Genomic DNA, 9549 nt, shown 5'->3' with positions numbered 1-9549 from the left:
GCGATTAAATTATTGTACATAAAATCGAGAAGCAGGGACCCTCCTCTGTCAGGGTTAGACCACTTTTTATACACATTCATAAGCATATTGTAACAGAAAGAAAAACCCCTGACCCGTTTCACTTCCCTTTGTGGGTGGAACGGGGGCATTCTCCTGAAACTGTTTGGGGGTTTGAAGTCTTTAGAAGCAGCAATAGAAATCCAGTGTAAAGCATATTTCAAAGGAGTTTGTATTTTTTCCATCACACGCTGCAGCATTTATATTTTTGTGTATCAGTTTCTTGCCTTAGTAAAGCAGACATCAAGAGAGGCCTGTGCTCAACTGTGAAACCTTTTGAGCCGCCACTCTCTTTTCCGCCTGCCTCCCACCAGCACTACAGCAAAGCTTCCAATCCACTTGGGGAATGGTCTGCTGCAAGGTGGGTGCCTTTTTCCCTTTGCCAACTGTTGATTCATATGCCCACCCTGGCTGTGATCACAGGTGGCTGAAAGGAATGCCTGGGCAAGGTACAGTTTTGACCCTTTCTGTGTGATTTCCCCCATCCATCCTGTAAGGAGCGAAACAATACAAGAAGAAGGTAGAACGAATTGAGGTTTATTCAAACGGAAATAGTTACAGAAGAAAGCTATGAACTTGACTTGAAACTCAGTGTTGGCTGCAGCTCAGTCGAAATCAAAGTGTTCCCAGTTGCTTGGACTTGTGAGGACATGATGCACAAATGGAGTTGTACTCCCTGTCCCTTGTAGTTAGCCACTCTGAAATAGATGCAGAGTGTCTTTGGGGAATGTGTATAAGATAAGCTTTGGATGAGGGACACAACGTGAAAAACGGGGGACTCGGTTTCAAACTCACTAAACTCTTCACCCCAACCCTGGTTGCATTTGAAACAGATCTTGGTGAGGACTTGCATCAGCTCCCGTGAGGGCGATGGCTGTGTCTAGGTGGGCAGAGTGTTGAAGAGGAATGACAAAAAGAGCTCTAGGATGAAACTTGGTCTCCAGACTTCAGGTCAGATACCGAGTGTCCTTTCTAGCCAGGTACTTTTCTTTGAACCCTATTGCTTTTGAGTTTATTTTCAGTTACCAAGCTAACAAGACAAATCTACACCCCCCCCCCCCCAGGTATGTTTAATTCTGTTGTCGTAATAATAAACCTTATTGACTAGCGCAAGGGAAAGAAACAACAGGTTCAGGTGGGTTTTTTTAAAACATCAGATACTCCCTCCACCACCAAGAAACTGGCTATGTTTGGAAGGAGGGACTTCAAGCTTTTTGCAGAATAAAAATGACATCAATTATGTAGCTTTAATATTTGGAGAAAGCTGGTAGTCCTAGTTCTGTCACTTTAGTTTTGCTAGCAATCAGGTGGCGGATTGTTTTCATTTGTTTCAGGACCACTCGACACGTTTGTGTAGCTTCCAAGCCCAGTAACCTTTGCAGATTTGAACCTGGAATAGACAGCCTGATGATCCTGAATAAAGCTAAGCCCAACTTTGGGCCTCTTTCTGGTTTTATATTGTGGACAGGCAGAATCCAAAGGGTCAGGCCATAGGCCATCCAGGGGTCCTCTTAAGGAAGACCTGTGTGGTTTTTATTTTGCAAGTGTGCTGTTGTGTGGTTTATTCTGTCCCCACACTGTACATGCTGAGTCTGTGCCTGTAGTGTTTCAGTGCACTTACCTGTTCCACTCAGCTTGCAGAAGATGCACATGTCTCTTAGATTCTTTTTGGCTGCCTTTGCATTGCCAGCATCCCCATATTGTAGCAGAGGGATGTGTTCCTTCAGGAGGTAATTCCCACTCTGCTGGTTGAAACGGAAAGGTGTTGTGTGCGCCTGCCTTTAAGGGGTTGTGGTCAGTCAATATGGCCTCTAGACACGTGTGGCCTCAAATATAAAGCTAATTAGTTAAAAATCTAGACATTTTTTTCAAGAGAACAGTATTTCAACAGCATATGCAGTTTGGTGACATAGTCTGGTATTAGGCAGTTGGACTGAAATTTGGATTTTTCTGGAAATTGACTTCCAGAATGGATGCCTTCTTTGCTTCCTGTAGGCAATAACATTCCGACAGAGGCTTTTTAAAACTCAAGTGTCTAAAAAGGATTTCTTGAATAGGTGTTATGGTCCAAAATACCTAGTCTTGCTAAACTTCTTTACGATATTTTTAGGAGCTGAAATCATAGGTTTTGTCTTATGCTGCCAGAAATGATCAGTGAAATGGGAAGTGATGGTAAATGTCTCTCACAAGTGCCATTGAAATGCCATGCCCAGTTGTGATCCTATAGAGGCCCATGCCTGGTGGCCTCTTGAGCCGCTTTTGGCAAACAGCTCTGTTCTGAACGAGGCCTGAAACAAATTTCTGCTAAAATCCAGCTCCTTTTGGGGCGGGGGATCATCCATTTGAAACAGCCAACATAAATTACGGGAATGTTATGTAGTTCAGTTGCCCTCTGAGAAATAGGCATCCCACACATTTCAGCAGAGTTCTTAAACAGCATTTGCAAAAGGTTCCAATGTTTTCAAAAAGGACCCATGTTACCAGAACAGGGGGCCCTGGAATGCTTCCATTACCCCAAAGGCGGTTGGTGGGGTTTGTGTCTTGTTTCGGCTAGTAACTGTAGCAGGCGCAATTCCAGGGCAAAGCACTGCTCAGCAGCAAAGGCCAGACCGCTCTTAGAAAAGTGTTGAGCTTTGTGAACTGTACAACGGAGTGAGTCCTTACGAAACCAGATGTTCCCTTTTCTGACACAGCCACACACATCCCTTCTGCATTCGCTGTATAATATAGTGCTGCTGTTTTGTTCCATTTCTATTGTGGTGGTTTAACAGACTTAACATGTATAGCAGAGAGCTACAAAAACAATGTTTACAGACCAAGAAAAGTTCATTGTCTTTCTCTAGTGCTGGGCTCCTGAGTCAAAGTCCTTCTGCAGCTATCTCTGGCTACCAAGTTCTTCTATTAAATGCATTTTCTGGTTGATCGGGGTGAAGGGTGTTAATCCAGCCATCTTCTCCGTAAAGAAGGCTGCGTTGCCCAGCTCTGTTGTCGGTTTGGATGCGGGGGAGGCGGGCTTGTTGAATCTTTTTAGTAATTTTTCACTGTTTAAAGATTGCATTTATATTTTGCAATGCTTATGTTGAATCATGGGGGGGTTTTGTCTCTTTCTTTAACCTGTTAAAAGGGGTCTGTATCTGCCAAGCCACCTTGGAATGTCTTTCCCTCCCTCCTTTGCAAGCGCACTCTGATTTGTGGTTGTGAAAGGTATGTAAAAAAAGGACTTCAACAACCGACAGACTTTCAGTGACAAAACTGCTAGCGATCTGCTTTAAACTGGATGGGTTTATAATTTATAAAAATGAGTCCGTTTCTTTTTACACCAAGCTTTGCTGCTTTTCATTCTTTCAGAAAGGAAAACTCACAAATGTCTGACGGCTGCGTTCTGTCCCCTGGGTGGTTTGAGCTGCGCTGGCAGCCCTGCTTTAGTGTCCTGGCAAAAAGACAAAGGCAGCTTGAGCCTGACGTGGGTCAGCAGGTGCCTTTGACCCCATTGTGTTGATACAATGTGGCTGCAGACCTGGCAGTGGGCACCATGAGGACCACTTGCAGACTGCAAGGTTGCATTTGGGCATAGCAGAAGTGGGCCTCCGGAGCTTTCAGCTGCCTTTTCAGCTTTGGGGCGGTTTCTGAGGCCATGCCTTGGGCTCCCAGGGACCACCCTTAGCCCACGGGCTGTACTTTGGGGTCCCCATGGCTCCACACAGCCCAGGGGCAAAGCCCTCCATCCATCCCACAGTGATACTCTTTGAGCCGGCCCAAAGGCACAAAATCCATCAGGCAAGAGAGCAGTGGGGAAAGGAAGGAGTGTGACCTAGTGGGTGCAGCATCTCCTTTTGAGCTGGTGATGCTACAGGAACTGGCCAGAAAGTGAGTCCTCCTCGCTGGCCCTAAGCGGCTGGATTGCGTCTTTCCCAGGCGAAGGTCTGGAAGGCCCCCTGACAGAAGGTGGTGGTTGGTGTCATGGAAACGTCTCTTTTGGATAAGTTTGGGGGTTGTGTTTCCAACAGATGGGGCTAAAAGCGGGTCCACTTTGGTGCTACTTTAACTGCAATCCCTGTGTCTTGTGGGATCCTGGACTTGGTGCTTCCCTGAGGTGCATAGCATTCTCTTCTAGAGCAACCTAGTGCTGTGGTTTATGGGAGGAGGAGGAGGAGGGGATGTCAAGGACCAGAAGTACAGTACTCCCATCAGACTACGAGTCCCAGGATTTTCTTGGCTGGAGCCATCAAACAGCTATAAGAATTGTGTGTGTGGATGCTGAGTGAATGGCTGCATTTTTTATTGCCCTTTGCCTTGCAGTGGCCCTGGGGCTCCCCCCCCCCCCAAAAGAGCCTTGGATCTGGGCTGAAGGGCTCTGGGGGAGGGGGGTCAAGGCCCAGCCCTTCCCAGCCCCTGGCCCTCCAGCTGTTGGGCTGCCTTCCCCCTTGGCTTTCTAGGCTGAGGCTGATGGGCATTGCAGTCCCAAAGCTGGAGGGCCACATGTTCCCCCAGCCCTCTGGGGAGCAAGAGGGCTTGAGAAGTTGAGAACGGCAGAAAGAGGGGACCGGATATGCCCCTTGGCTCAGCCCTTAGCAATGCAAGCCACTTGGCCACCTCCTTTGGAGAAGACTGGCAAGGAGGAGCCTCCCGAAACTCCAAAGCCCCGGCTCTCTTCGCGGGGCCTTGATTGGCTGCCAGGTGAGGGGGCGGAGCCTGGTGGGCGGGCTGTTCACGTGACCAAGCTGGCCCCTCCCCCGGGCCGAGGCTGGCGCCATCGCCTAGTCTGCAACTCGATCCCCGCCATCGCCGCCGCCGCCATGGGCCTATCCCCGCCGCGGCTGGCCTGCCTCTTCCTCTTGATCGCCCTGGTCCCTGGCAGCGCTCTCCACACCAAGGGCGCCTTGCCTTTAGACTCCATCACCTTCCGCAAGGTAAAGGCCCGGCCAGCTCCAGCCCATCGTTGGCATTGCTTCACCCAGGGATTGGGTTGCCTTCCCTGGCTGGCCCCAAGGGGGGGAGGAGGAGGAGGAGGAGTGCCAAGGCCAGAAGGCCCCTTGGCACAAACCCTCGCCAGCTTTCTCTTCGGGGTTACTGCCAGGGTGGCCTCTAAGGCCTGGGAAGACCCAACCAGGCCCGCCTCACCTGGCAGGAGGCGGTGGCTGCTACTGCTTGGCTCAGAGCCTGGCATTTTCTCTCTTGCAGCCACTTTCTTCCAGGCCTGGCATATAGGCGAAGGCCAGGGCAGGGCAGGGCCTGGTCTCACCAGTCACTTCCCTCTCTCAAACACCTCCATTTTGTATTGTATTGTATTTCAGAGGTTTGCTGGTGGTAACGTTCTCTGGCTGCATCCACGCTGGAGGAATAACCTGGTTCGGCACTTGCCCTGGCTCAAGGCTATGGAATTCTGGGAGTTGGAGTTTGTTGTGGGCCCCGAGCGGAGCTCCGCTCGGGGCCCCACAACCAACTCCAACTCCCAGAATTCCATAGCCTTGAGCCAGGGCAAGTGCCAAAGGGTGGGAGGAAGGTTTCTGGGCCGTCACACTTCTTAGTTTCTTGAAGCTTTCCCTCCGCTCTTCCTTCCAGGTGATCCCAAAGCACCGCTTCGTCCTGGTGAAGTTTGACACGCAGTACCCTTACGGGGAGAAGCAGGATGAGTTCAAAAAGGTGGCCGAAAGCTCCGAGTCCAGCAAGGATTTGCTGGTGGCCGAGGTGGGGATCTCAGGTGAGAGCCAACTGAGGACCTTCAGGCGGGCGGAGGTCCTGTCCAAAGCGCTTCTCCAGATGCCGAACGCTCGGGGCATGTCCCTAGAGGGAGATCGGAGGGTGGTCAAGATGGGCCCGGTCACCGATGGGGGAGAAGAGAGCAGCCGCAGTGGTTTGCTTCAGCCTCAGTCTGCTGGGAAGGGCAGCTTTTCACCCTTCCTCCCCGGCAGAACTAACTACCTTTGCACTTGCAGCCTTCAAAGTAGTTCATGTGTTTCCAGATACGCACCTCCAGAGGCTGTGTTTTTGGCAATCTGCTTTGGCCTTCCAGAGCTGAAAGCTACCTTTTGCACTTAGCAAGAAAGGGAATCCCTTAATACAGTGCGCCTGCGTTATACGCAGCTTTGAGCTTATGTGCTTGAATGGGACTCAAGCATAGGCAGAATTTGACTTACGCGAAGAGGTCTGGAACTGTAATATTGAAAAAACACCTTGCCACCCAGTGAGCTTCATGACCAGTGGCAACCAGGCCTAGGAGACTAGGCAAGGGGCCATTTCCAAGTCCACTTCATGGGGTGCATCTAACGCCATTTTCCCCTTGCTCTTCTGTCGACAGATTATGGCGACAAGCTGAACATGGAGCTGGGGGAGAAATACAACTTGGATAAGGACATGTACCCCATTTTCTACTTGTTCCAAGATGGCGACCTGGAGAACCCTTTGCCGTATAGCGGCCAGGTCACAGCCAGTGCTCTGCAGCGCTGGCTGAAAAGCCGAGGGATTTATATGGGAATGCCGGGATGCCTGAAGGCATTTGACGCCTTGGCCAACACGTTTGTGAGCGCCACTCAGGAAGCGGAGCGCCAGGTCCTTCTGGAAGAGGGGCAACGGCAGCTGGAGGCGGCCAAGGAGGGCGAGCGGAAATCGGCTGAGCAGTACCTCAAAATCATGAGGAAAATCCTGGCCCAGGGAGACCAGTTTACGGCCAACGAAGTCTCCCGCATCAGCAAGCTCATTGAGGAGAATAAGATGAGCGACGGGAAGAAGGAAGAGCTCCAGAAACGCCTCAACATCCTCGCTTCTTTTCTCAAGAAGTCGAAGGATGAGAAAGAAGAGCTTTGACGCAGAAGGCCCAAAAAGAGTCAAAGCGGGTCAAGGCCCAGTCTGGTGCTCCCTTCAAACAAGCAAAAACACCCTGCTTGCCTTTTCCGGAGGTGGTGGGATTCTTTTCCTTGAGTTTGGGATTCATGTCTTTTGAAAGACCCAGAGTGAAGGCCTCTTTTGGGTCAGAGAACGGGCAGAACCCCACTGTTGTCAACAGGATGGAAGCCACAATCGGTCCTAAATCCTTTGTTCAATAAGTGTTCAACAAGGAAGGTTGCTTCCCCAATTCCTCTCCCTGCTCAAGTTTGTGCTCCAAGGCACTGTCCTTTATTGGATGCATTTTCAAGATGGTCCCCCTCCAGGCTTGGTGCAGCCTCTTTTGAATTAGTGGAGGGTTCAAAATGGCTGCCCTCAGAACATTGGGCAGCTGGTTGTCATTGGTTGAATTCTCAAACGTGTGGCCTACCAAAGCTGTCCTGGCTCCACCAGTCATTCCATGCGGCCCACCAGCTGCTGGCACATTCCCCCCCCCCCCCCTTCTCCTTTGTTGTTGTGTATTTTTGAAGACCCGAAGGTGTATTACTGAGCAGTTGATGGGACTCCAGACGTTGATGGCGGATTGGGTTCAGCTTGCATGGCCATGGCTCAAAATGGCCACCTCTCAGATGTTACCAAGCCTCCTGTGGCAGGCAGCCAAACAAAATGGCTGCCTCCTGTCAGTGTCAAGGTCTGCGCTGAGGAATTTTGGCCATTGAGCAGGTGGGGTTGTTTTTGTGCTTGTGTGTTTTGGAGCACAGGTTCAGTCAGAGCAAAACGTGTTTTTCGCTTTGCGATGCTTCTCTCTTACGGTTCAGTATTTGCAAAATTGGTTCTGGGGAACATTTACTGTGGTACTTCCATTTGTTAATAAAGGTTACTGGGGGGGAAAACAAGATGTGGCAGGCTTGGTCTTTCTTTAGCTGCTTTTTGACAAAACCAGTTCAGAAAACTGAGTGTGTCTTTGAGACCTGAAGCCTCACTTGGTACGGCCAATAAATGTGGGGCCTATAAATGTGGAAGTAGCACTTGAAAATCATAAATCTCTCTTTAAAAAAAAGCAAGTTTCTAGTCCTTAAGACCCAAGCCTATATTGGTGTGGCTAGCAGATGATAGGCCAGGCTCCTAGACAAGGATGCTCCTCCAAACTAGGACATAGGAGCGTTTTGTCCAAGGGTGGGCAAATATGGTCCATGGGCTACCTCTCAGGGTTGTTGCGGCCTCAGGGCCTCCAGGGGTCAAAATGTTTGCCATCCAACAGTCTCTTGGGGCATTTGGGGGGGTCCCCCTGTGGCTACACCCTGCTTTTAATCCATTTTATGACAGTTATTTTTTTAAAAGTTATATTTTCAGGCTCTGGATGGAACCCAAAGTGAGTAAGACCAAAACTGCACCAGCCTCTTTCCCCCCTCGACACATGTGGATACAAAAACATCCCCTGGGGACGGCTGGACGTTTGGCCAGGATTTGTAATAATGAAATGTAATAATGAAATGTATCTGAGCGACAGCCAAGGATGGGTCTAGTTAAAAGCCCATTAAGTGGCATTTGAACTCGTATCTGATTTGCTGTGTCAGCAAGAAACAGGGCCAGGGTTTCAACCACCACAGAGTTCCTTCAGGTCACTTGTCAGCTTTATGGCAACCCCATGCATTTCAGACTCTTCTGAGGTAAAGAATTCCCCTCAGAGGTGGTTTTGCCAGTTCCTTCCATACTCTACTTTGTTGGCGGTCTCCCCTCCCAGGACTAACCAGGGCTGACCCTGCTGAGCTTCCAAGATCAGACAGGATTGACTTGGTGCTTTTAGGGTATTAAGGCCCTCACCGACTTTCCTAGTGACACTTTCTTTGGCAGTTTATATATCGTAAATACGTCATTTTCACCTTTTAAAAACCCAAGAATTTGGAGGGAACTCTTGGTGACATAACTATCACCTAGAAAAGGCCAGACAACCAACCATCTTTCCTGAGGAGAAGGAAGCTCAGCTGAGGGGCTTTTGAGAATGAGGACTCGGAAAATGTTACAAAACTGAAAACACCTGAGGGACTCCATATGGCAGAAATAACTTGAAGGCACACAATGACAATAAGCTGGCATTGTGAAGTTGAAGGCTTTCATGGCCGGCATCCATGGTTTTTTGTGGGTTTTTTGGGCTATGCGGCCATGTTCTAAAAGATTTTCTTCCTGACGTTTCGCCTGTTGGCGAAACGTCAGGAAGAAAATCTTTTAGAGCATGGCCGCATAGCCCAAAAAACCAATAGCAAGCAACTGTGTCGAGTTCAAGGGCCATTTTTCTGCCTGGGGGGGCGGCACACAGACTTCCAGAACCACTGGAAAAGGAAGCCATAAATCCCCATTAGCCACCCAACATAAAGAAGCAGTTTGAAATCCTCTCTTTTTTCTTCCCCTTGCATGACTTAACCACCTTTGTATTTCTGATTTAGGTTAAAAGGGGATCACAATACTGTCAAAAGCAAACGGACAAAATGCCGACAAGGTTTGAAAGAAAATACCCAACGTTTCCCTTTAATTTGGGAAATAAAAGGCCACCTTGTTTCAACGAATGAATTATGGGGTCTTAGTACGTTCTCAGTTCCTGAACCCGACTTGTCAATTTGGTGATAAGACCAATTTTCCCAACAGTTTTCAACCTTTTGTGTAGTGGCTGGG

The 9549-nt window shown here is 49.3% G+C and overlaps 1 protein-coding gene across 1 annotated transcript; it reads left to right on the top strand.

Moving 5' to 3' along the window:
* The first annotated feature begins 4790 nt into the window (after nt 1-4790).
* On the top strand, nt 4791-9009 carry ERP29 (endoplasmic reticulum protein 29). Its single transcript, XM_089489996.1, has 3 exons — nt 4791-4967; nt 5620-5758; nt 6356-9009. The coding sequence occupies exons 1-3, from the start codon at nt 4854-4856 to the stop codon at nt 6859-6861; spliced, it is 759 nt and encodes a 252-aa protein (XP_089346122.1). The 5' UTR covers nt 4791-4853; the 3' UTR covers nt 6862-9009.
* Nucleotides 9010-9549: the final 540 nt, after the last annotated feature.

Source organism: Sceloporus occidentalis, unplaced genomic scaffold (genome assembly GCF_023333645.1).
Source record: "Sceloporus occidentalis isolate IW3139 unplaced genomic scaffold, rSceOcc1.0.p SCAF_41, whole genome shotgun sequence".
NCBI lineage: Eukaryota > Metazoa > Chordata > Lepidosauria > Squamata > Phrynosomatidae > Sceloporus > Sceloporus occidentalis.
Note: the sequence above shows the minus strand (reverse complement) of the source record. Positions and strands in the feature narration are given on the sequence as shown.